Source organism: Halichondria panicea, chromosome 10, assembly GCF_963675165.1.
Source record: "Halichondria panicea chromosome 10, odHalPani1.1, whole genome shotgun sequence".
Taxonomy (NCBI): domain Eukaryota; kingdom Metazoa; phylum Porifera; class Demospongiae; order Suberitida; family Halichondriidae; genus Halichondria; species Halichondria panicea.
The window spans coordinates 3,953,869-3,978,861 of record NC_087386.1 but is presented as its reverse complement, the minus strand read 5'-3'; the positions used below and the strand labels follow the sequence as shown (position 1 = coordinate 3,978,861).

At 40.6% G+C, this 24,993-nt stretch overlaps 1 protein-coding gene across 1 annotated transcript in view; it reads left to right on the top strand.

Annotated features, from left to right (window-relative positions):
* Positions 1 to 24,626, top strand: part of LOC135342954 (intermembrane lipid transfer protein VPS13C-like) — a 40,047-nt gene extending 15,421 nt beyond the window's left edge. Inside the window, exons 31-95 of the mRNA XM_064539846.1 lie at positions 116 to 267; positions 454 to 539; positions 762 to 887; positions 1,442 to 1,493; positions 1,654 to 1,750; positions 2,038 to 2,247; positions 2,546 to 2,694; positions 3,147 to 3,278; positions 4,767 to 4,947; positions 5,367 to 5,562; positions 5,827 to 5,952; positions 6,026 to 6,077; positions 6,229 to 6,442; positions 6,684 to 6,773; positions 7,042 to 7,235; positions 7,389 to 7,548; positions 7,825 to 7,909; positions 8,194 to 8,372; positions 8,505 to 8,689; positions 8,915 to 9,024; positions 9,232 to 9,560; positions 9,719 to 9,835; positions 10,247 to 10,402; positions 10,812 to 10,893; positions 10,949 to 11,004; positions 11,096 to 11,221; positions 11,399 to 11,530; positions 11,880 to 12,032; positions 12,204 to 12,290; positions 12,450 to 12,497; positions 12,658 to 12,795; positions 12,965 to 13,045; positions 13,115 to 13,204; positions 13,340 to 13,503; positions 13,938 to 14,166; positions 14,369 to 14,464; positions 14,661 to 14,750; positions 15,254 to 15,352; positions 15,441 to 15,518; positions 15,614 to 15,733; positions 15,851 to 15,937; positions 16,055 to 16,258; positions 16,472 to 16,611; positions 16,692 to 16,836; positions 17,138 to 17,264; positions 17,522 to 17,684; positions 17,920 to 18,117; positions 18,302 to 18,428; positions 18,634 to 18,768; positions 18,842 to 18,923; positions 19,066 to 19,135; positions 19,468 to 19,573; positions 19,675 to 19,740; positions 19,820 to 19,882; positions 19,978 to 20,114; positions 20,325 to 20,520; positions 21,391 to 21,469; positions 21,532 to 21,680; positions 21,732 to 21,777; positions 21,828 to 21,951; positions 22,002 to 22,068; positions 22,209 to 22,259; positions 22,379 to 22,473; positions 22,583 to 22,718; positions 24,457 to 24,626. Coding sequence (XP_064395916.1) covers positions 116 to 267; positions 454 to 539; positions 762 to 887; positions 1,442 to 1,493; positions 1,654 to 1,750; positions 2,038 to 2,247; positions 2,546 to 2,694; positions 3,147 to 3,278; positions 4,767 to 4,947; positions 5,367 to 5,562; positions 5,827 to 5,952; positions 6,026 to 6,077; positions 6,229 to 6,442; positions 6,684 to 6,773; positions 7,042 to 7,235; positions 7,389 to 7,548; positions 7,825 to 7,909; positions 8,194 to 8,372; positions 8,505 to 8,689; positions 8,915 to 9,024; positions 9,232 to 9,560; positions 9,719 to 9,835; positions 10,247 to 10,402; positions 10,812 to 10,893; positions 10,949 to 11,004; positions 11,096 to 11,221; positions 11,399 to 11,530; positions 11,880 to 12,032; positions 12,204 to 12,290; positions 12,450 to 12,497; positions 12,658 to 12,795; positions 12,965 to 13,045; positions 13,115 to 13,204; positions 13,340 to 13,503; positions 13,938 to 14,166; positions 14,369 to 14,464; positions 14,661 to 14,750; positions 15,254 to 15,352; positions 15,441 to 15,518; positions 15,614 to 15,733; positions 15,851 to 15,937; positions 16,055 to 16,258; positions 16,472 to 16,611; positions 16,692 to 16,836; positions 17,138 to 17,264; positions 17,522 to 17,684; positions 17,920 to 18,117; positions 18,302 to 18,428; positions 18,634 to 18,768; positions 18,842 to 18,923; positions 19,066 to 19,135; positions 19,468 to 19,573; positions 19,675 to 19,740; positions 19,820 to 19,882; positions 19,978 to 20,114; positions 20,325 to 20,520; positions 21,391 to 21,469; positions 21,532 to 21,680; positions 21,732 to 21,777; positions 21,828 to 21,951; positions 22,002 to 22,068; positions 22,209 to 22,259; positions 22,379 to 22,473; positions 22,583 to 22,718; positions 24,457 to 24,558 — 8,142 coding nt within the window. The 3' untranslated portion in view covers positions 24,559 to 24,626. The remainder of the gene's footprint in view (positions 1 to 115; positions 268 to 453; positions 540 to 761; positions 888 to 1,441; positions 1,494 to 1,653; positions 1,751 to 2,037; positions 2,248 to 2,545; positions 2,695 to 3,146; positions 3,279 to 4,766; positions 4,948 to 5,366; positions 5,563 to 5,826; positions 5,953 to 6,025; positions 6,078 to 6,228; positions 6,443 to 6,683; positions 6,774 to 7,041; positions 7,236 to 7,388; positions 7,549 to 7,824; positions 7,910 to 8,193; positions 8,373 to 8,504; positions 8,690 to 8,914; positions 9,025 to 9,231; positions 9,561 to 9,718; positions 9,836 to 10,246; positions 10,403 to 10,811; positions 10,894 to 10,948; positions 11,005 to 11,095; positions 11,222 to 11,398; positions 11,531 to 11,879; positions 12,033 to 12,203; positions 12,291 to 12,449; positions 12,498 to 12,657; positions 12,796 to 12,964; positions 13,046 to 13,114; positions 13,205 to 13,339; positions 13,504 to 13,937; positions 14,167 to 14,368; positions 14,465 to 14,660; positions 14,751 to 15,253; positions 15,353 to 15,440; positions 15,519 to 15,613; positions 15,734 to 15,850; positions 15,938 to 16,054; positions 16,259 to 16,471; positions 16,612 to 16,691; positions 16,837 to 17,137; positions 17,265 to 17,521; positions 17,685 to 17,919; positions 18,118 to 18,301; positions 18,429 to 18,633; positions 18,769 to 18,841; positions 18,924 to 19,065; positions 19,136 to 19,467; positions 19,574 to 19,674; positions 19,741 to 19,819; positions 19,883 to 19,977; positions 20,115 to 20,324; positions 20,521 to 21,390; positions 21,470 to 21,531; positions 21,681 to 21,731; positions 21,778 to 21,827; positions 21,952 to 22,001; positions 22,069 to 22,208; positions 22,260 to 22,378; positions 22,474 to 22,582; positions 22,719 to 24,456) is intronic.
* Positions 24,627 to 24,993: the final 367 nt, after the last annotated feature.

The window sequence follows — 24,993 nt, the reverse complement described above, 5'->3', positions numbered from 1 at the left end:
ACAGCTTTAGAAATTGAAGCCTAAACCGCAGTGGGTAAAGGTTGGCAATTTTAAAACCATAATTTTGTGTGAGTGTCTGCTTAGATTACTTATCGCTTCAATAATTTCTATTCAGGTGACCCTTGCTGGTACTGACTTTGCTGCCAAGTACACTGGGCTGCAAAACTCCGTGTCAGCGCAGCTCTCACTGGTCAAGCTGACACTGCACCGCTCCACTATCAAGACCATTATCGAGTACTTCAACACTCTAGAACCAGTCCTCAACAGGTACTAGTAGTAACACACGCCTATGCAGGGTTTCATTCAGGATTTTAAATTTGGGGGAAGCTTCCCCCCCGCCCCCCCCACTAGATGAAACCCTGCTATGTAACTGAGATCATGTTCGTATCTATGTGTATAATGTAATTGTCTGGCCTGATGTAATTGTGTGAGTTGTGTGTGTTGTAAATGCAGCCTCAGCTCTTCTGATGAACCGAACAGTTCTTTGGGATTGGAGACCATCGATGAATCATCAGAGACCCTCCCCACTCTTGTTACAGGTGAGACATTGCACCTCTTATAACATAAACATTCTTGCTAGCATTTTCAATAATTATTCCTGGTTGATGTCAATCTAACTACGTATGACTGCATTACGATGAATGTACAATGTACATGTACCGATTTTGACACTGTTAGTAAAGTGCTCTAACTTCACCGCTAATAAACTGAGCGATCCATGTGACATGTCAGGCAAGGAATTGTTCTATTCCCCTTTGCAGGTGTAGTCAATCTGAATGACTTCGAGAAGCCCATCACTAAGGAATTCCATTTCGATGTGCAGTTTGAGGGGGTTGATATTGTGTTAGTACAGGACGACAGCGAGTTCCTTGATGCTGGACTCACAGGTATCACTGACATCCACCCACTAACATGGTTGTGCTGTATGTAAATGTCATGCTGTTATTGCATAATATTTTATTATTCAGACCTGTCATATACACGTACATGTACATATGTATCGATCTGTATAGCGTAGCCATGCATGCATCTACTACCATAGTGCTATGCGAGCATTATAATTACTGTATAGCGCAACATTTTCGAGGCACTTATATTTCATGGAATGGCCTCTAAAAGTATTTCGTTGCACAATGTTCGCGGAATGACTGCTTACCGGAAGCCACGCCTTTAAATCTTAGCACGTTATAGCAGATAATTCTAATTAAAGAACAATTTTCGTGGACTTAATTTTCGTTTAGGATTGCTAACCCACAAAATCCGCGAAAATTAAGCCCCTCAAAAATTTCGCGCTATATAGTATGTATTTCCTCGATTAAACGATGCGATTTTAAGGGGGATTGTAAGAGCCTCTAACCTAGTATGTGATACACATTAATTTCTAGCACTATATACGGTATTGAAGCTAACCAGGTAATCCTGCTTTGTTTGTACTGTGCAGGATTCTCTTTGAAAGGTTCGGCTCAACCAGAAACAGTCACCATTGTGGCAAGGTGTGTGATTATACGTACTCTTTCACTTCCACTTGCATACACACACATACACTTACAGTGGTCCGTATGCACGTGTTTATGTACATAATGTACTATAAATGTAACAATTAAAATTATTGCTTACTCGTTATAACCAATGTCAATATACATGTACATGTAGTATTAAGGACCTCACAGTGAAGGATGCTTCAATTGCTTCGAATGTCACCACTATCATATCCAAAACTGACAAAGAGAGAAGCTTCGTCTTACTAAATGTATGTACTAGTGCCTCTACAAATGTCCCTCACAGTATACTTTATGGCACCACTACCTCTATACGCTTTGCTAATGTATACGTACTATACAATAACAAACAGTCCTAAGTCATACCGCGTCTTAAGACTGGACTGATGTGTGCAAAGTGTACGTATAATTATACAGTTTCAAATGTGTGTAGCTATAATTATACTTACATGTACATGTACATAATGTTACCTGCATGTAATACATGACATTGTATGTATAATAATATAATACTTGACCCCTTCCATGCTCGTCCCAGGTGGTCCAGTACAATCTGGCGGCCAACAAGAGAATCCCCCATGACCTGGACTGGGTGGACACCTCCCTCAAGGCAGAGGTCAACAGGGTTAACGTCAGCTTTAACGCAACCTTCATGAGCAATGTGCTGGAGTTCGTGAAGCAACTGGAGATTAACAAATCTTCCTACACTAGTGCTGCCAAGGCAACTGCTGAAACTGCTTCTGTCACTGTAAGCTAGTTTTCGTGTTGTTAAGCAGACCTTTACGTACATTACATGTACATTACCGGCTACGAACATCTGTAGCCTGCAAGTATAATGTGTACTTGTGAGTTTTATGGAACATTAAACATACATCTACGTACAAAATGCTACGTGTAGCTTTTTACGGCAGTTGTAAATGTACTAGCTGTGTGAACCTTAACCTCTGTCCCAACACCCAATTTTTGGCACCAAAAAATATAAGGTTATCGTTTAACTAAATTCTGAACTATCACATTATTATGCCAACATGCACATTTGTACCTAGGCCAATGCGATCATAGAAAGCACCAAGACGGCTCACAGACTGAAGTTGGACCTCACCCTGCATGCCCCTGTGTTGGAGCTGCCCTTCACCACAGAGACCAGACAAGGCAGTATCTTCATCGACCTCGGGGAGTTCAGAATATCCAATCAGTGAGTTAAAAATTTTAGCAATTATTCAAGTTCTCTTGGACCACTACAGTGGTTCATGCATGTAATAGAACATAATAATAATTATTTGCAACTTGACTGTTTTGGATTGTGTGCTTTTATATTGTTTATTATAGTGTGTAACTTTGGAATGTGCAGTGCCTGACCGTATTCGTCCAAGCTTGCTATTTAAATGTTGTTAACAGATCTGTTATGTTGAGCCCCTAGTTTGTAGTAAAATCTACATGCATGCTGTGCTTTAGCAAATGGCAAAAAACTACTTGGGATAAGTGTAACGGTTTACATACAACTGTGTAAGCTAGACCTTTGATAGAGTGGCGCTATGATTGTACTTGTGTAAACTGTTAAACTTATGTCACTTTTTGCAATTTACCACTTGTCCCAAACTTCGAAGTGAGCTGTAGAGCATAGTACGTAATTGTGCTTCCCTACAGTCTGAAGCATGGTCATGAAGCTCGTCGTGGGTCCATTAGCAGTGACGCTACAATGGAGACCCTCACTCTGTTAGGGGCTCAGACAGTACTCGACTGCATGCAAATACAGACAACAAGTGTTCAAATATTCAGGTACGTTGGTCTCGTGGTTTTTAGTTTTACAAACTGTGAACTGAAGGTACATATCATTTGATACTCATAAAGTCTCATCTAATATAATTATGTAATGTACGTGTACTGTACCCACATACATGTACATGTACATGTAGACGAGTCGATACACCCATAAATGTAGCGATTGAGTCATTATTATTACTTTTTCAGTAAATGTTGTATTGTATAAGTTATATGCACATGTTCTAACTGATTTAGATCCCAAAACCTATTGGCTACTAGAAATGCACTAGCTTAGCCGACCTAGCAACTGCATCATTTCTTTTGAAAACTATAATATCTAAAGTTGGCATCTCTGTGTCTCTACTAAATCTGTGGTCTCTATTCAAGTCAACCCTGTTCCTCCACCTCAGTTTATTAAATTATAGTCCTGGACCTAGCTCCACCCACAAAACGGAAACATCCAGCTCCTCCCCCAGTTTTGCAGTAAACAACACTTTCCAAGAAACGAGCGGCTTGTACTACTCTCACAAAGCGAAAGGAAGACATCTAAGCTAGAATATTTGCAGCAAACAAGCCCAGCAAACGAGCGGCTCCTATACTACTCTCGAACAAAGCCAAAGGAAGAAGCCAAAGCTAGAATCCCAGCACTTTCATACATCTAGCTCCAGCTTTCTCTAATCACACACCACCCACATGTAAACTCTGACCCCGATGTGGACGCAAGGCACTCTGAACACATCCACTGCCCAAATCACGACAATCATACAGCGTCACTTTGTGTGTATAGGGGGAGGTGGGGTAAGCATAATAATTATGTTTCAGTTGTCGCATGCGCAAGCGAGTAGTGCATGTGTGTGTGTGTGTGTGTGTGTGTGTGTCTAGGCTGCTAGCTACAACTGCTCACTATAATAAATGCAAGTAAAAGCTTCTATATACATGTAGGCTTCTAGTATAACATTTCTATTTGTGGATTTGCAAAATAAGCTTCGTCGAGTTATAGCTAGATTAATTTTTGCTCACTTTGAAGGCCATTGCAGTCTCTTCAGACTAGTGGGTAATCTGTTGATATAACTTAGCCATACTACCTAGTAGGTAGCTCTGTAATAATAGTATAGAATGCTAGCTATTAGTATACGTAGCTGTATAAGAAAAGAGAAAAAAGTTGCACCGTGATGCCTCTATACCGAGGCATCAGCGTACGCGGTGCTTTTATTAACAGAGGCTGCATGTGTCAATGTGCATGTAATTACTATATAGCTGCGTATGTACCATTGGTCTACCCAAGAAACGAGCGGCTCCTACTACTCTCGAACAAAGCCAAAAAATACTCTAGAGCAATCTATAGTACCGGTACTATAGCTCATAGTTCCCTGCTAAATACACTCAAATGGGATCTAATAATTGTAGAGTCTCTACTATCTATAAGTATTAATTACTACACGTTCACGCAAAGGAGACTTGGTGCTTATTATGTATCAACCAACCCGCCCCCTCTTTTCCCAGGAGGTCCCATTCTGCAATGACTGAGTGTACAATCGGGGACAGGGAGCGGTGTGACTATGAGGAGTCCCAAAGTGTTCTCCTAGAGCCCGTACAACTCACAGCCAACATCACTCGGAACGTCAGTCTTCCCAACAGAGCATTCCCTAATGTGGATATCAGCCTCAGTCTAGAGGCCATTAAGGTACGTACATGCACTGCATTTATGTCAGAAACGTGTCTTAGGTTCCATTTGCTCAATAAATCTTAGGTTAATAGGGTACCTACATGTACACTGTACAGTGTTGAGAGCATGTGCAAAATGTTGAGTCAGGACTCAACCCAACTCTCTAATTAACTTTTAACATGTGTCACACGTGTACGGGATTAATATTCCTTCACTTTAAATTTTTGTGTGCTTTGTGCATTTTCTGACTTGGAAAAAAAACATGTACATGTACAGTGTATGCATGACCTCAGCTGGCATTTATTTCCTAATGTGTATGGTCTCAATGCAAATATTTCCTTCGAAAATCAGCCAACTGTATTGTAGTGACCTGTTCTTTTCTTTCTATTGGGTTCTGCCTTTTTGAAATCTTAATGAATATTGCATTTTCCTTCTAGCTCCATTTGCACGAGGAGGATATCCATGCCCTGATTAAACTGGGTGTGGCAGCCTCCAGGATATCGGAGGTGGTGGCCACGCCCCCCAAGCCAGTTGAAGATATTCCTACTCGTCCTCGATTCACCACCACCTTCTCTAGGCCGAAGAGAGACACTCTCTCAGTTATTGGACGACAGAGATCAAGAACTAGAGCAAGTACGTAGTCATACATGTAGTTAATAGAGATTCATTACATTTATTGCTGTTAACAAGCTCGCAAGTTTTTCTGAGCATTACATAAAATATACATGTACAGTCTGTATTTTTACTGTACAAATTAATGTGTACGTACATGTATATATGCATGAAGAAAGCACACCTGGTGTTAGCCTGGCATTCTCATTCCTTCTATTTTTCTTGATTCCCGAATGCTTGCTACATGTACATGTTCACCATACGTGTACGTATCCCCACTCATAGATTCCAAACTGAAGCGGTTCCACACATACGAGGATGTGACTGAAGTGAGGGTGGATGCCAAACTAGCCTCTGTGACCTTCAACCTCACCACAAATGATGGACCACTACTACAAGCTGGAATAACGGGTATGTACAGTAATAGTGCATGTGTAAATTTCACAGTGCTCATGGGATTGATTCGATCTCTCTGTTCTTGTAGGTTTGTGTACCAAGGTTGATGTGCTCAAGAGTAAAGTTCTGGTCTCTGGAAGGTGAGAAAACATCTGATTATCCACCACCAATGATTGAATGAGTACTGATTCTTATGATTGCATGTCTTGTAACATAAATGAAGAGCACCTACAGTGTGTATTCGTATTGTTGATACTAAGTGGTACGAAGTGGTACTTCTTCCACTCTCAGTGCAACTGGTCTGAGTGTGGTGGACTTGTCAACACCCCCTGGGGCCTACTCCCAGGTTGTCTCCATAGTGGACGAGAGCGGAATTGTCTCTTCGCTCCAACTGACTATCTACATCCAAGAAAACGCACATCCCCTCTCACCTTTGGGCAAGCTCCAAGCCAACGTCTCTCAAATACAGCTCTACATCCCTGTGCCCTTTGTTATCAGTACAGTGGTAAGGATGAGCAATGATACACGTAATGTGCAATCCCACTTCTACTAAAATGTATGCAAGATATTTAGGGATGGATTTGGACATTTTTCGCCAGAATTTTTAAAGCCCAGTTACGGTATACATGAAGTGCGTGTATTTATAGTCAAGTGGATGCAGTATTTAGAGTATGCTATATACATTTACGTGTACGTGCATGTACGTGGGAAGAAATTTTAGTTACATATATAATTGTCTGTTGCAGATGTTTGTCCAGCGACTGGGAATAGACAAGGCTATGCTAGAGACTGCCTCCAAGACCGCTCAGGACGGAGCCACTGCAGTCACTACTGCTGTAAGGCAATGATATTAATGTCAAGTCTAACATTAACATGTGTTGAGATGTGCATTTAGTATGTTTAGGAGACCAATACGCTGTCACTTTTTTGTACGTATGTGCATGTTCTCAATGTTATACTTACCTTAAGGTGGCCATATTATGGGTAAGCAGTTGTCATTTATTCGCATTGATATTCCCTTGTGAAGCTTCTTTACAGTATGCTCCTTCTCTATAGTACTATGTGTGATTAATGCATGCACAAATGCCCGTGTGCTTGTTGCAGGCTCAAGACAAGTTCCTCATGGTGGACGTGAAGGTGCAAGCACCAGTGCTGATAGTTCCCACCAGTCAGGAGGCCACTCAAGGACTCATGGTGGATCTGGGTTCATTGTCCATTCAGAACACACTTTTAGCCCCGGCTGATAATGTGGGGGTGGATGCTTACGGCTTTACTCTCTCGTCATTCAAGATATCCAGGTATTTTTTCCTTACAAGAAATGTGTACACCTACAATGTATTTGTATTCATGCCTTGACGACCATGCACATGCAGAATCATGACTCGCCTGTACGCGTACATGTATACAATGTACATACGTATATAATTTGTGATTTCATCCACTTCCTGCAGAGTCTTATTGGATCCCAGTGTGATGGTGGGTTGTCCGGTGCTGGCCGAGCGCACGCTCCTCCAACCATTTGACCTCCTCCTTGCAGTGGAGCGTAACCTGTGTCCCTGGTACACTAAGATACCCACCATCAACATCAACCTGAACATGAATGATCTCAAGGTCAGCTAGTGGGTATATATACCTTAAACAATTAATATTTAGTTACGGAAATACATGTATCTAATACGTACACGCATATAGTACCAGTTGAACTGCTTGTTAGCTCTAGGTGAAACTTCTTTATACCCATGTGAGTATATGTATAAAGTTATAACTACTGTGTGCATGTATGATAAACGCTGTTAGCCGTTGCTGCTCATTATAGTTCATACTTTTACATGCAATATATACGCTTCTTGTAATAGTCTTACATGTACATGACACACATGTGCATAGATATACCTCGGCTCTGATGACATAAAGGAGTTCTTTTCATTTGGAATGAGCCTCGGTGATCAAGTGTCTGATTTACTGCCTCATCGTAAGTAACATATTAACCTCATCAGCGTACATGTACAGTCGAGAATTAAAGCTGAAGTGTCATCAGACTTCTCTATTTGAACAATTGTTCAAATAGAGATTTTTTTCGAAGCATTTAAATTTGCTATTGATAGCAATTTAAATGTGTACCACCTAGCCTGGGACATACATGTATTACTTGTTTGCACGCGGCTCTTGTATTCTTAACACTGTAGTTTAATTCAGTGGCACCCCATCATACATGTACTGTGTGCTATCTACTTATACGTGTATTTCTCCCATTAGCTCAACCTGTGACCGAGGCAGACAGTGTGTCCAGTGGTAATTTACCAGCTCAGTCTGAGAGTACTGAGTCAGCAGACATTTCTCGAGCAGATTCTGAGACTGAGGCCTTTGAGTTCCTTAGGGTACTCTCCTCTCTCACCGGGTTTGAGATAAAACTCTTCAGAGATGAACCCAAACTGGTATGGGGGATGAATAATATTAGGTCTACAAACTATTTTCACCTACATGTTATGATGTAGCCATATTGCAGCATTTTACGTACAGGTATGTTCAAGAGTACTTCACTAATAAAGCGGTGTACCTTATTGCAGAGTTCCAGTGATGTAGTGTCCCAAAGCTTCTCAGAGTTGGAAGACTATGCTCTTGCCTCGCTGCAACTTGTTACCATGGAAGCGAGTGTCAATATGTCTTCCAACAATGAAGTGAATCTGAAGGCATCTATGAAAGACATTGCTCTCTGTGACATGCAGAATGGGAAACAAGACAAGATAACCGGGTATATAGGGATGTGTTTGTGCATTCATGCATGCATGGCATTTACATTTTTGTACTCCTCTGACCTTCAATTGTTTGGTTCAGATTTTTTTTAGTAATCTGGTATTTACATGCAGATTGAAGTTATATATATACATGTAGAATGAAATGTACATTGTACATGCGTATACATGTAGTTTCATATAGTATGCCACCATTTAGGTTTGTAATTGTTTGATCACTGCAGGAACCGTGTTATCCAGCACTACACGAGCAACCCACTCAAGGCCTACACTGGACAGATTGAGCACCCAGTGGTCAGCCTTCAGTACTTCCTCAGGAACGAGCAACATATTAGTGAGTCGATATACATGTACATGTACCAAGCAATGTACCAATGGGAGAATTTAGTAAAGACCTATCTTTGATACACCACCCAAGACATTTTTCTCGCATATTGTGTGATCCTGATAGCTTTTGTTGCGCGTCTGTTATTCACTTTGCAAAATACATGCACCTGCATGTGCTTACGTAGATTTAATGCTCCCTTAATGTGTCCTGTAGTCATCTTCAAGGCTCAGAAGCTGCTAATTCTGAGTGATGTGGAGTTCATGAAGACAATGGCAGACTACTTCACTGCTGCATTTGACCCAAACAAGAACAAGAAGGACTCAACTAAGGACTCAACTAAAGACCCAGAGAACACTGACTTAGAAAAAACTCTCACTGAAGACACCAAACCTAAACTAGTCAAGCAAGACACTGTGTTGACTAAGAAGAAGAAAAAAGCTGCTCCTTTGCCTAAAATGAAAATAAATGCATCAATTAAGGACCTTCGAGTGGCCCTCATTGAGAACGTTGACACACCACAACCTCAAGCTCTTACACTCAAAGTGAGCAGTTTCAGACACCCAGTTCATGATTAGTTTTACAGTGTACATGTATGTGTACTCCTGTTTGGATTCTGGCTTCAAGTAGCTACAGTGTATAGCTGTATAGTGCATACCTTCTACTTTTCATAATTATATGCTGTATCTGCTTTTACCTCCAGCTGTCCACTGACGTCAATATGCAACTGACTGAGACGTCCAAGTTCGTGGACCTGAGTGTGGCTGACTTAGGGATAGCCACCAGCAGCTTCTTTGACCTGGACAACACCACTTCTTGGGTATGTGTTGATTACAGCTCACTGTACATGTGCTTAGCAGTATGTTAGATATACTAAGCTTATGTGTTTTGGCCAATTTTAAGATTCTGAAAACATTACGCTATACCCATGCACTCCTGTCTATAAATGTGCGATTAACTTACTGTATACATGTACGTCGTGATTTCGTCTGTTAATTGTGCACTACAAAATTTTATGACATGATAGCTACTCGAATAAATTAGTGCCGCGCATACATGTATATTTCTAGCACATACAGTATTGCGAGCTGGAGTGGGAGTGGGAGATGAATTAACAATTGCTTACGGTGCTTTCCATATGCATGCGTTCATGGCTGATAGCTATAATAAAGTGTCTTATTACTACATTGGCCCAATTTTTGATACTGCACGTATATGTATGTATATACAGGTGCTCCTCCCGTGCTCGATGTCTCTACTGCTGACTGGACCAGTGGACAAGCCAGCCATGAATATCCAAGCAACAGTGGATCCTATCTCTCTCACTCTCTCACCAGCCATTGTCCGTCTCATCATACACGCTGTGCAGACACTCATACCAAAGCAGGTGGGACAAGGTTATAATCGATTGAAATACATGTACACTCTTCATCAAATTCCTGTTGAAAAATTATCTCACTTTCACACATTGCGCAATGCTTCTGGTTCGTGTGTCTACAATCATGTTGGCATTATAATAATGTATATACGTTATGTCGTACATACGTATGGTCATTCTTGTATTTTATTTTGTAGACTAGTATAAATTTCAACAAATTCCAGGCCTAATTTGCAAGTGTTAATGACCCGGGTTTGTAAACGATACCGGCTTCTATTAGTACCCAGCGTCCATTCATTCGAATATAAAATTACGGTAACTATAGATCCGACATATAGGTATTGTAGGTGGTATACTCTTGACGTGTCTGTATTATACATGTACAAATGTACATGCTCGTTTTATAATGTACCATCAGGAGGAGATTGTTACACCCACACCCACTGATCTCTGGGAGAAGAAGCTAGTCAGTGAATCTAGTCTTTGGTTTTTCTCACCAGGTACAGCTCACGTACTTTGACAAATGTGATGATTTAAGTATTGTACTCCTTTCAGTCAAGCTGCACAAGGCCATCACCGACGCCGCTGACACTGAGGTCAAGGAAGAAGTGGTGAGTATTGGCGTTTAGATACTATAATTGCATTGTGAGTTTTGCCTTTCGCACCCAAACAATACATTAACTCTTCCCTCCTCACGCACAGTTAACTGTGACCATAGAGTCAGTGGAGGTGTACCTGGAGAGTGAGAGTGTGGAAAATTCCCCTGGTTACCCGGTGCTTGCACTGACAGTCTCCGCTGTACTGCAACTCTTCGAATGGACTGGGGAGGTAAGTAGGTGGCTAGAGAGGATCAATGTTTCAACTGGAATTAGGTTTCTGATCTACATGTATGTATACCCCTAAAATGTCACAAAATAATACATGGGTTTTTTCAGTGTACGTACATGTGCATAACTTCGTGTTGTTTTCGTCAATGTACTTGACTTACTTAGTTTCCTTCTGCAGCTTTCCCTGGCTGGTGATCTACAGTGTGAGGCGTCCTACTACAATCAGATGGTGTCCGTGTGGGAGCCACTCATCGAGCCACTCGAGACAGACAATGAGGGCAAGCAGAGGCTCTGGGACCTCAGCGTCAAGGTGAGCCCATGTGATGAGATGGATGTCAACAACATACATTGTAGATAAAATAATGTTGAAGCATTAACATGTACGTGTCTATATATGCAGAAAAAAATATTTGCATTCAAAATTCAAACTCTGCTGACTGGATGGTGTAGGGAGTACATGTACGTACATGTACATGCGTGTACATACAGTACACCTGTACATGTATTTTAAACTTACGAGCTGGTCTGATCAGTATGTATCGATGGTCTACTAAAGTCGTTCAGAGCTCGATATCTAAATGTAGTTGTGTTCATAAACTGTGTGCGTACTGTACAACTGACAGAAATTGACTCTTTTAGTTTATGTATTATATTTGTAGATGGATAAGAAGTCTTCCAGTGGCCTTGAAGTGAGTGTTGCTGGCGATGCCCCGGAAGAGAAGCCTCAGTTCTCACTGGAGCTGGCATCCGTGTTGCCACTCCAAGTCACTCTCACTAAGACATCTTTACAACTCATCAAAACTCTAGTAGAAGTATGTATAATACCGTATATTTTCAGCCTTGTAGAATCCTAAACATATTTCATGCATGCAATAATGTTACTTTTATATCGTATACATCCTCTGGCTTTCTCGTACCCTATACATTTGAAGTTGTGATGGTTGTTTGTCATTTATGCACCATCTGTGTGTGTGTGTGTGTAGTCGTGCTCCAGGGAGTATGGAAAGCAGGTCCAGGGAAGTGTCAATGTGGACTCGCTGACTGGGGCTCCATTCACGCTGGTCAACAAGGTAGGTGTTGAGTTGGAAGCTAACTCCTGCATGCATATTCTTCTACAGTTCACTTGTAAGTGGGTTGTCAAATAAAAGTACAATGTTTGAGCAATATAATATTTTGCAATTGTGAAAGTGTTCATCGTACATTTAAATCCAATTTTCCCTTCTTTGCAGCTTGGTGAAGACGTTGTGCTGTTTGTACAACCAGGCCCAACATTGAAGGTATGCAGTTCCCATGAAACGTTCCATCATGTTGCTTATAGTTTCTATAACCATAAGCCTATGAATGTACATGTAAAAAGAACAGGATAAGTATCTCTAAAACAACACTTTTGACTATAATATCGACCATTAAATGTACGTGTATGTTGTACTGTCACAGTTTCGAGAGAGGGCAGAGTTCTCTAAGCTGAATTGTGGTGAGAGTGTGGATGTGCACTTCAAGAAAAATGTAAGGAAGAGATCGTATGCCTCTCTTGTCACCCAGAGGAAGCGTGAGACTCCAGCTGTTGATATCTCTGTGAGTGGGCGTGTGGGTGGCTTATTGACTCGGAGGCTGTTCCTATTATATAGTTTTGAAAATGGTTACCCACACCATTAAATTAAAATATTATGATGACCTTTACCACTGCCTGGTTTCGAGTTGTTTATCATCAAATTAACAATGTTATGATACATTTTCATTTCAGGTTGGAAACAAGTTTCGTCCCATCAAGAACATTGCTCTCGACAATCCAGGAGAGTTTTACTATACTCTCATCCCTAAAACAGTAAGAAATTATTGTTATACGTACATATACTTCATGCTCTTGCTATTCACTTTGATGTCCTCCATTCAGGAATTTAGTTCCTTGACTACGTATGGGTTAGTTATTGAGGTCGCTGTAACAGGAGAGAAGAAAACTATCACTGCCAGGTCCTCTGTTCAGGTTAGTAATATGCACACAGTCGATATGTGGGGTTTAGAGTACAGAGTGCATGTGTACAGTGGTACATGTATAATACATATAATTATGCTAAGCTGAATACTCACTACTGTGCTATTACATAATTTCAATCTGCAGTTCAATAATCAGCTGCTAATAGCTGTAGATGTGTTGCTAGTCAACCCTGACAACGGTGAGAGTTCATCCAAAGTGCTGAAAGTACTCAAACCCAACGACACATTCTCGGTGCCCCTCCATCGTGCAGCCAACTCAGAGTATTACGTCAGACCATCAGGATTCGGGTGAGCCGGGTTGGTGTTTGATATACATGTACATGTACGTAAAGACAGGCCGCCATACGACACTATACTAGAGTAGAATGCATGTACATGTAGTACTGTAGTGTGATTCACTAAAATATACACCAACCAACCCAGGTGAGCCTCGGGAATTTAGGATCAGCTTATTGGTGGCTACGATCCTAGTTTTGAATTTTGGTCTTATTTTGTTTCCATTGATCTCTTTACTCTTTAGTTCCTCCTCTCGTACATGTAGTTCATAACCTCACACGTGTTTTTATAAAATTATTTTACACGTACTTCTGTGTGCTTAAGCTATTGACTTCTTCAGTGATACTATGTGTGCATCTGTCCTTTGTCAGTTTTGAGATGACTACAATCTCATCCACCACCCCCCCCCCCCACACACACACACACACACACACACGCACACGCAGGTTTCAGTCTCAGGGTCCACCTCTTTCCTGGAAGAAGTCTAAACATGGAGACAAGGTTAACCTCAAGTGTGTCCTCTCCTCGTCTGACCCGTACTACATCCGTGTGAACCGCACTGAGGAGTGTTATAAGATCAAGAGGCAATTGCCACAGGATGATTTTGCTCATCACATCTTCCATCTACATCCTCCTCTCGTAGTTCATAACCTCCTGCCCTTTGACCTCTATCTTGTTAGTTGTATTACATCATAGTGAACGAGTAGATACATGTAGGTTATTGTACATGTACAGTTCATATTGTCATGTATGTGTCTGTAAGTACGTACGTGTTACAGTTTTTAAGCACATGTATATGAATTTATAGTTAGGTACATGTAGTACTTTACTTTTATTCAATGACGAGTGTATATTTGTTGGATAATGTGTTTTTCAGGACTACCCCTCTCACTGTATTGAGCCTGGAAAGAGTGATCACATGCACTATATCAACCTGGACAAGGAGCAGGAGATGTCGGCCATGGTCAACAGGGTGAGTCGGTTGAGTAAGAGAAACATAATTATGTACAGTTACTGTGACTGTTCTTTTATGACTACATGAATTGCATAATGGCTGATTTGTGCGTGCTAATGTTGGTTTGGATAGTTGATGCTCTAGTCCCCATGCAACCGTTACAATATGATGCACAACACAATAATTATGATACACACACGTTTACTTTGTGTAGAAAAAAGGCTCCAGTCTCCAAGGGAAGTTTATGTTGAAGCGTCAGTCCAGTTACATCAACTTCTACGTTTCTGACAAGGACACATGTGTGGTGAGAGTTAGTGTGTAGCCATGTCCGGGCTGCATTTAGGGGGAGGGGGGGAGGGGGGTAATTTGGTTACTGCTATAATTATGATGACTTGTGGCATTGTCAGTGAGCTGAAATTGTTCCACAAGTGATCTAAGGCCCTCAAATATCCGGACCCCCTACTTTAGCATACAGGGAGCTTCGTCCCCCCTAATATGTAGTTTATAATTATTCCCTATTTGCCCCCCTGACCCATTATCCTGGGTGCACTCCTGCGTACAGTGCATGTGTAGGTCAATAACTGTGGAAGGTATATATATTATAATATACATGCAGGTATCTTAATGTGCATGTGTTCTCCAACAGTCGTGTAGGCTAAAAACTACTATTCGATTTGTGGTATGGTTTCAGAGTGTGCTAACATTTACGGACTTAGTCTTTTACATACATGTATGTATAATTGCCTCTAGTCTGCCAAACACATTGTATCTACAATATAATTATTATGCATACTGTCTGTTTTATAGGAGTTAACTGTACATATTGAGGATGAGTCGTACCTTAAGCTGGGAGTGTTCTGTCCCTTCTGGATGGTCAACAAGACAGACCTCATTCTAATCTACAAGGTACCTAGACTTTTCAGCATAGTATTATATTATATTATATAATTATATCTCATTTATGAATTCAAGTATACTTGATTTTTCAACTTAGGAAGGAGACAAGGCCTCCACTAATCACCCAGTAGGCAATGAGATTGTCCTCTTGTCCACAAGCAACAAAAAGAACAAGGTTGGTATAAATTGTGAACGTGCTCTATAAGGTTGGAAGTCTTATTTATTTCGTGACTAGAGAATTTCCGAAATCCTGTCAAATGTTTCATGTAGATCCAACTGTGTGCTGTCACGGCCAATAGTAGTCAGACAGAGCCCTCCAAGTACTTCTCTTTGAACGCCATTGGCAGTAGTGGAAATTTCTCTAGCAAACTGGGAGATCAGAACTATAAGGTACTACTTATAATGTCGGTGCGGCTTAATTATATATGCAAGGTAGACCTTTGTCGTGGTTGTGTTTATCCCTCGCAAATAATTATGACCCGTTGTCATCTCGTCCCATGCACACAGTTTGGGGTTGAGATCCGGCTATCCCAGTTCACTCTCACCAAGTTGGTCATTGTGACTCCCTACTACCTACTCGTGAATGAGACAAAGGTATTGTACATGCATCTATTCTTTTATCATGTACAGTACATTAAGTAAAGACTGCAATTAATACGTACACTATACATTAATATTTTATAGTTTCACGTAATAATTCATCCTGTATAGGTCTCACTGCAAGTGTACGAGGAGAGCACCCCCGCAAATAAGACCACCATACCTCCTGAGGAGGTCATTCCCTTCTGGCCCCTTACCTCCAACAATAAGTTGGTCGCCGTGGTGGCCAACAGTGAAAAGGGGGAGGCTTGCTCTGCCCCCTTCAATTATCAGTGTTCCGACTTCACAGTCATAGAATACACTAGAAACAGTGAGGTACGTGGCTATCATGTTGGCCACACACATGTTGCACACATTTTACATGTACATGTATGCTGTCGTATAGTTTACACATACATGCATGTACTATAGAGCTTCATGCCCTCAAATTCTTACATGTGTAGGTAGTGGACTCAATGGGGCCCATGCATGCTTTTTGTTATGACACATAATGATGTACATGTATCTGTGAACTGGTTTATCCATTAGGTGTCTGCCCTGTGTCTGGAGGTGCAGGAGTCAGAATCTGCCACTGTGGTTACCTTCAGCCCCTACTATCCCGGCTGTGTCCCAGTGCAGATCATCAATCACTTCACTGACATCACTCTTCAGTTTAAACAAGACACAAAGTACGTACCGGTACATTATTGTGCTCAATTTTACTCATGTGATTGGTATTTACTGTAGTGTGTATTTCCATCTCATACAGGAGTCCCCTGGCCATAGTGCACACTCTTCAGCCGAGAGAGATGATGTACTTCACTTGGGATGACCCTTCAGGTAAGAAGGCCATCAGATGGAACTTTCCAGGAGTAGCCAAGGTCACCAACTGCAAGCCCATCGATGTTAACAAGGTACATGTGTACAGACGTACATCCATGTATATCAAAGACCATGCAGTATTACACATAATTATGCTTTTCAACGTTCCGTCGTAGTCCATAGTTATTGTTTAACATATATCAGCCATGTATTCCAATGTTAGTATATAAGCACTACACTTAGAGTACCGTATACATGATTAATGTGGCTGCACATAATAATTATTTAGCAATGTTGCAAATACTCTTGTACATGTTTTTGCAGTAAAAATCGTGTGTGTTGTATTAACTACAATCTTGCTACAATCGTGTTCCATTTGTTGCACGTGTACAGGACTCCCAGCAATCTTACAACTTCAAGTTCCTTGGCCAAGCTTCCACTAGCAGCATCACCTCTGGAATATTCAGGAAGGGAAGTAAGCAGTCACTGTCAAGTGCCACTACCCCGCCACCTGTTAAAGGTATCGCCTGTGAGACGATTGCACATAACTTAATGTATCTATTTGCTTATACATTGTTAGTTACATCGCTTTAAAGAATCCTGTGATTCATAAATCTCAAAAGTTTGGCACTTTTTGGCTGGTCATGATAACAAGTTCTTATTAATTTTATGTTGCCTTGCATTGGGCTAGTCGAATAATCATAGTAGTCGAATAATCATAGTAGTGCCTAGCTTTATGCTTTAACTTTATGCTTTAACTTACAATGTATATTACAGGTGTAGGGGACGCGTGGATAGATATAGACGAGAACCTCTCCGAGCAGCTGGTCTCCCCGCAAGACGATGAAGAAGACACTGGCTCCATTGATAGCAGCAGCGTGTTCAGCTCATTCAGCTCGTCCAGCAGTGCTTCTCTCCAAGGGGGCAGAGGGGCAAACAGGTAGGTAGTCAACACAGGAAGCTTATGGAGAGAGAAGGCCGATAGAGTGGATACATGACTGTACAATATAGGAGTGAATGTGTTTTCTTTAAAAAGAGCATCATAATTTAAGATCCCTTAAATATTATTGCCAACATTAATTTAGATGCCTTGAAATTGAGCTTTTGAAAATTGAGCTTTTGCTGAATCTAGCTATGACTTGTCGGGCATGTTTATATCAATGTGTTTTATTCAGGGGCTATTGGAAGTCGTTTATTGACGGCCTCCAGAGAGTCATCATTTTCACCCCCGATGAGGGTGTGCTGGAGCGTATCAGAGCAGAGAACTCTTACTCAGTACCATTGTTCGAGGCTTCCTTGTCCTTCAGATCCATCGGCCTCTCTCTGGTTGACAATGACAAGAGAAGGGAACTGGCATACATTGCTATCACTCAGTGAGTATGAGCTAGAAAGCATACACATGTAATTGTAATAATAAAGCTCAACCAAAGCAAATCCCTTAGTATACGTACGTGTATCTTGAAAAGACCCTCGGTAATACATTGCTTTTGCATGTCCAGTAGTGTTTCCTTCTCCCCTATCAACTATAATAATCACACATTGACTCTGCTTTTACAGGTCAGGGTTCATATGGCAGATCGACAAGGGCAAGGGACGGTGGAAAACTGTCAACACTTCTCTCATTGAAATACTAGAACAGGCATATCAAGCAAAAGAGATGGACATTAAACAGAAAAACCTGACGGTAATAATACAGCTAGAGCTAGCGTACAATAATAAACATAGCCAGAAAATCAGTAGAATGGTCAGGTCTATTATACGAAACAGAAAAGTTAATGTTAAATGCTACTAACGGCCTACACCATGATTTTTCACCTGACTGTATGTGTACAGTGTATCATTCTTTGTAAAAACGTAAATCTAGCGTATTTTGACATTTTTGTATCCAGGTAAACATGGAGACCATGGAGATGTACAGTCCGATCAAAGGCAAGCTGAGAAGAACCAATCATGATGGGCTTTTTGTCAAGTTCTCGCTCTCAGAGAAAGACTACTCTGTGCATGCGAAGATTGGCTATGTTCAGGTAGCCACAATTTTATGTCTTTTGTTTTACTTTTTGGTGTTGCAGATTATTTTATACAAATTAATGTATGCAGATGGATAACCAGCTGCCATTTTCTGTGTACCCACAAGTGCTGTACCCCCTACCACCACCCCCGACTGTTGCCTCGACAACCGGTGAGCTTTGTTACAATTGTTCCTCTATTCTTTAGAGGACGCATATCTGTTTACCATTGATCATAAATAATTATTATGTGCATGTTTGTGAAGGATTCTCTCTTTTGCGTTCAGTGTATTTAATTGTGTTTTATCATCTTAGAGCCCAAGCCTTTCATTGAAGCCAGTATTATCTTGAGGAAGAATGACCAATCAAATGGATACCACTTTAAGTAAGCTTGATCAGTGTATATACTGAGATTAATTGACATGATACTGTTTGTGTGCACAATTGTGCACACTTGATGTACATGTACCGTATTACTAGAATATTTTGCGGATAAAAAACCTTTGCGAATGAGCCAAATCAGCAGAAAAATTGACCCTTTGCGAGCTAACTATTGCAAGGATCGTGTGTATTTACTAGTACTAATTTAGGTTTTGCGATTTTATTGTTGCGAATTGATCAAATTTCGCATAATTATGTTGATACTCGCAAAACATTCTAGTAAATACGGTACATGTAATAACTGTCATACATGTGTAAAATGTTATGTACATGCAGGTACGTTCATGTGCTGATTCAAAAAATGGCAGTGAATGTGGATCTGGGATTCATTCTCTCTCTCGTTGAATTCTTCGCTCTGAATGGAAGTGATCCACTTTTCCAAGTATGTACATGTATACTAAATGTTGTATATGAGAAAAATCTTCAGTGTCAGTATAGCTGTTGGTGTGATTTGCATTTCCATTTTGTAATTCACAATTACAGGCTGAGTATGTCGAAGGTGATATTGAGTACGTGGGAAAGTCTCTTAAGGAAACTGTAGTACCTGAGGTGAGTTGTCAATATACAGGTAGCTGCATAGGGAAAGTAGTGACTCTATACATTACTCGTCTCTTTTCATAATTTTTAGCTTGCAGAGGATTTCAATATAAGCAGGAGCTTCTTTGATGTTCTACACTTGGCTCCTATAAAGGTCTTACAATTATGATTGATGTCTGCACAATGCTTGTGCATACAGGATTAGCAAACTGTACTGTGATGGTTGTAACTTACTTTTCGTCTATACAGGTGTCCCTGAGTTTTAACATCCGCAGTGTGGGTCAGAACAAGGCTGAGAACGAAATCACTACTGGAGACAGGTTCCTTGAGCTTTTTCTCCACTCTATTGGAGTCATTCTTACCTCTGTCCAAGAAACTGAAATGAAGTGCGTATAGCATTCAAAGCGCATTGCTATTGCATGCTTTTTGAATGCCTTTTGCTTTCACTGTTGTTCCAGTGTAGTTATCTATACATGTATATGTAGAAATTCTAGTTACATGTATTTGCAATTACTGTTTAGACTGTCCCTCATAAACGTGTTCAATTGTTGGCTCGCATCAAAGCATGATGAACATGCACGCACACTTCATTACAGATTTAGTGTCTTTCATCTTGAGTACCAACCCCAAACTGGTCGTGGGCTGACCAATCTTCTCCTGAAGCACTATCGTAACCAGCTCCTCTTTCAACTGCACACTCTCATTTTTGGCTTGGATGTGCTCGGTAATCCAGTGTCTGTGGTGAGGGGTGTTGTGGATGGTGCCATCGACCTCTTCTATGAACCTATCAAGGTATAAAGTACATGTATATAGTACCGTATATGCTTGATCAGGAGCCGCGGCTACTAAATGTTTGGAAGAAGAGGCTACAATTCAAGAGAGGCCACTGTTCAAGAACGGCGTTTATTAGCTCCAGCTAATTCAACAACCTTTAATTTGTCATCAAAAGTTATTTTCACCTGCATAAACTTGAACTCTGCCATGAAAAAGTCTTTGTGAAGCACTAAAAAGCTGTTACCTGTACCTAGTAGCTACGTACAGCTAGCTGCTAGTATTAATAATTTGTTTTGGCTGCCACGTGCAGAAATGCTAGAGTCAAAGTTCACTGAGACTACTATTTGAGAGCGGCTACTAAATGTTTCGCAAGGGAGGCTATTATTTGAGTGCGGCCTTTATACAAGAGCGGCCTCTGATCGAGCATATACGGTACTCTCTTTCTATGTAGGTGTATAATCTACCGTATTACTAGAATATTTTGCGGGTGAAAAACCTTTGCGAATGAGCCAAATCAGCAGAAAATTTGACCCTTTGCGATCTAACTATTGCATTCTGGCAAGGATCGTGTGTATTATTTAGGTTTTTCGAATTTTATTGTTGCGAATTGATCAACCCTCGCAAAGTTCACAAATGTTTGATGCTCGCAAAACATTCTAGTAGTAGTATTACGGTATTTAATAATTTCTATGTACATGTATCGGTAGATTTTAGGCTTACAAATCTACGATTGTGTTATTTTGTTTCAGTTTATAGTGGGAGTTTCGTTTATTACTGTATGCTTTACTGATCAATATACATGTATAATTTCATACATCTGGTTGTCAGGTGTGCATGTGTTCTAAATGCATGCATGGATATGTGACTAGTGTGAGTGTTTGTTTTTAGGGAAGTGTCCTTGGTCCAGAAGAATTCTTTGAAGGTCTCGGCCTGGGTCTGAGAAGCTTCTTTGGTGCTGGAGTAGTAGGTAAATAATTGTATGCCTTGATGTTTCAAAATTAAGAGCTTCAAACATTCTTTTCCTTGTAGGTGGCATCACAGGAGCAAGTGCTCGCATCACTGGTGCTGTGGGAGATGTATTTGCTAAACTCACCTTTGACAACGAATTCATCAACAAGAGGCAACAGCAGAAAGCAAAACCACCCAAAATAGGAAGCAAGTTGGGAGGCTTTGCTAAGGTTAGTTGGTCATAAGCTCATGCAGTTGCAGTTAAGAGTACAATCACACAGAATTTGTTTGAAGGTATAACCGGAGTGGTGACTCAACCCGTCAAAGGTGAATAGTCACCTCCTCACAACATGTTGTTAAAACTCTTTGTCCTTCAGGGCTTCAGAAAGAAGGGGCCGTTGGCTTATTGAAAGGCACTGGACGTGGTCTGGTGGGACTAATCACCAGGCCCACAGGCGGGCTTGTGGATCTGGCCAGTGGAACACTTAACTTTGTCACAAGGTAAAATGATATATAGTCGCTGCATTTAACTGATTGTCTACACTATACAGGAAAACACAGATTGGTAACTTCGAGATCACAGATATACGACCACCAAGATTTATAGGGAGGAATGCTGTAAGTTAGCCATAAAATACATACATACTAAATTTATTACCTACATGTACATGTATATGAGCCGTTTATACGTTAACACTTTTGCTTCTGTTAACGAATTTCACTTGTTATAATGATGTAACTATATCGTACTCTTGCAGGTTGTGACGCCCTTCTCTCCGCATAAAGCAATAGGAACAGCTTTACTTGTGGTATAAGAATGTTTAAGTATATAATTATAATTATAATTGTAGTGCCAGTATGTGCATGTCATTAATGTTTTATTACGTGTATACACTGAACGTACGTGAACAGATGTCTTTTTGTATAGGGGCTTGATGAAGGCAATTACGTCGAAACTGATTTCTATTTTGGGCATGTAGAGATTTCGAAAAGCCCACCAAAGTTTGTTCTTGTTACTGATAGGTAAGTTATTACTGACACGTTTTCTATATTTAGGTTACTAGCTCGTGACATGACTTTTTGACTCAGTTTAAAGTATATACGAAACTGCATGCACGTGCTCATTTCACAGACGATTCACTGTGATTGAGAGAAGAATTCTGACGGAAGGATGGAAGTCCTCTCAACATGCCATCTTCGAGTTCATGTCCAAACCAGTGGAATACAAAGATGTGAATATTGTGGTCAGCTTTGATCCAAAGTACAAGGTATGTATAATTATGTATGTTTACAAACTTCTTCTATACATGTATTATTATAATTTATCTGAATCGGTCGACGGCATACATGCACTTATAATTTATGCATGTATACAAATTGAGATGTGTGGTGTGTACAGCTTAAGTACAATGAAAGCATGGCGGGTGCTGATGCCTCGGTGGAGGTGTTAAAGCTAAGCTACTAGCTATTATATAGCAATAGTTTATACACACATTATAATTATCATGATGATAAATTTTGCTGCATGGCAGGCAGAATCCAGAATCACAGAGAGTGGGTAATGATCGACCATGATTATTATTAAAAACGATCGATGCCAAAAGTCCAAGTCTAAAATGAATGGCTGCATCAGCAGAGCGTTGCAGCAGTCTTCTCGCAGCTCTCTTCTCACTCTTACAGCTACCAATAGCTAGCGTTCTAGTGCAGAGCTAGCTTTGATCCCAGGCTGCACTTCACTGAAGGCCGGTGAAGGAGGCTAGTGTGGAGCTAACTACTAAGTAGAGTAGCAACACTCCATGGACAAGTTTTTCTACGCACTCTTCTGAAAAGGCTGCCATGGCATTCCAAGTAAGCAAATCTAGGTATAACTTGAGAACGAAGCATTATTTTGCACATCCACAAATTTAAATCCAGGCTAGAAGCCTATAGAAACGCTTACTTGCATTTCATTGATCCTTGAGCAGCTGTAGCAGTCTACACAGACAGACAGACACACACAGATACACACACACGAACACACTATCGCTACCGTATACTTCGTTTGCGCATGCGCACCGAGGCATAATAACTCTTCCTATCATTCATGTTAGAACTAGAGCACTAAAGTGCAAACCTCGACTGGTGCACCACATGATCATAAAGAAACCAGAAGAGACTGAGTGATATAATCCAGTGCATGTACAGTAGTGTATGTATGCTAGCTGCCTAGCAAAACCAGAGTAAACTCAAGAGGCATACTGAACCTTTTAGAGACATGAGGATCACAGCAAAGAAACCTGGAGTCTTACAGAAGTATGGCTCCTTCGGCTTGGTGCTAGGATCCATATATATCCAGAGTCAGCAAAGAAGCCTCCCCAAACCAGTCACAATTCTAGCTTTCTACTTTAGTGACCCTTTTCCTGGTACGGGATCACTTCAGCTGTAAGTATTAGTGCCACAGTACAGTGTAGCTAGCTCAACATGCAAGTTCAAGCTTCTTAGCTTTTATTCGACAACGAAGCTTTAACATCGAAATCTGCCACTATTAAAACTAATAACTTGTTGTGTGAAGGCTATCCATACTGTAAACACAGCGCCATGGCACCCAGGTGAGTAGATTCATTTGTCGCAAACAGACAAATAAACCAGACAACTACTATACTGTGGCTGCCCATGCGTACCTCGGGTAACTATTGGATTCTAGCAACAATTTTGCAGTGAAAACACTTACAACTAGTTGCATTGTTTTCACTGCAAAATTAGACCCTTGCATTGGGTGCAATGCAAGTTAATAGAATTGGCCAAAAAAGCATAAGCGAGCCTTTTGTCAATCGTCACATGTAACGCCATGAACATCCAATCATAAGGCATGCATGGGTGCATTCACATCGCATATCGATTAAATTCAGTTGCAATAAATCCCTTATGCATGGCGTTATATCCTTGCTCTACAGGTTTGGTGCATTATTGGCTGAGGTTTTTGTGGCATATATAGTATAATTATTCCATGCACGCACACAAACACAGGAAAAAAGGTTGAACTCATTGACTTTGTCTTCAGCAGAACTTGCTAGCGAGATAGCTCACACTGTAAATGATAGCTATCTTTCCTTTGTAAGTGAACAGTAGTCAGTCGTGATTTTTAATATTGATTTTGTATAGACCTGCTGTATTTTTTGAGATTCTAATTGACTATAGCGCTGTTCAGTTGGTATTGAAGTATAATTATGTTGAGCAAAAGATCAAAAAGAAGCCAAGCGCGGTATAATTATAGTACTGTGAAACCTTACAGATAATAGCAATACAATACACGCAACATACTGATACAGTGCGATTTGGTGAATAAGGTGAAACTACCTAACAAAAAATTGCCAATCATACGTGATATAAGAAATGGTAAATGCCATGCCGTATGATCGTAACATTAAAAAGCCAATATCGTCTATATAGCAGATACATTTCGAGGGTATAAAAACTTGCGGATTTTAATTTTCGTGGAATTATAGTGCCTTTTTTGCAGCATGCATGCATGTGATATTATAAATTCGCAGTTATAAATATTTG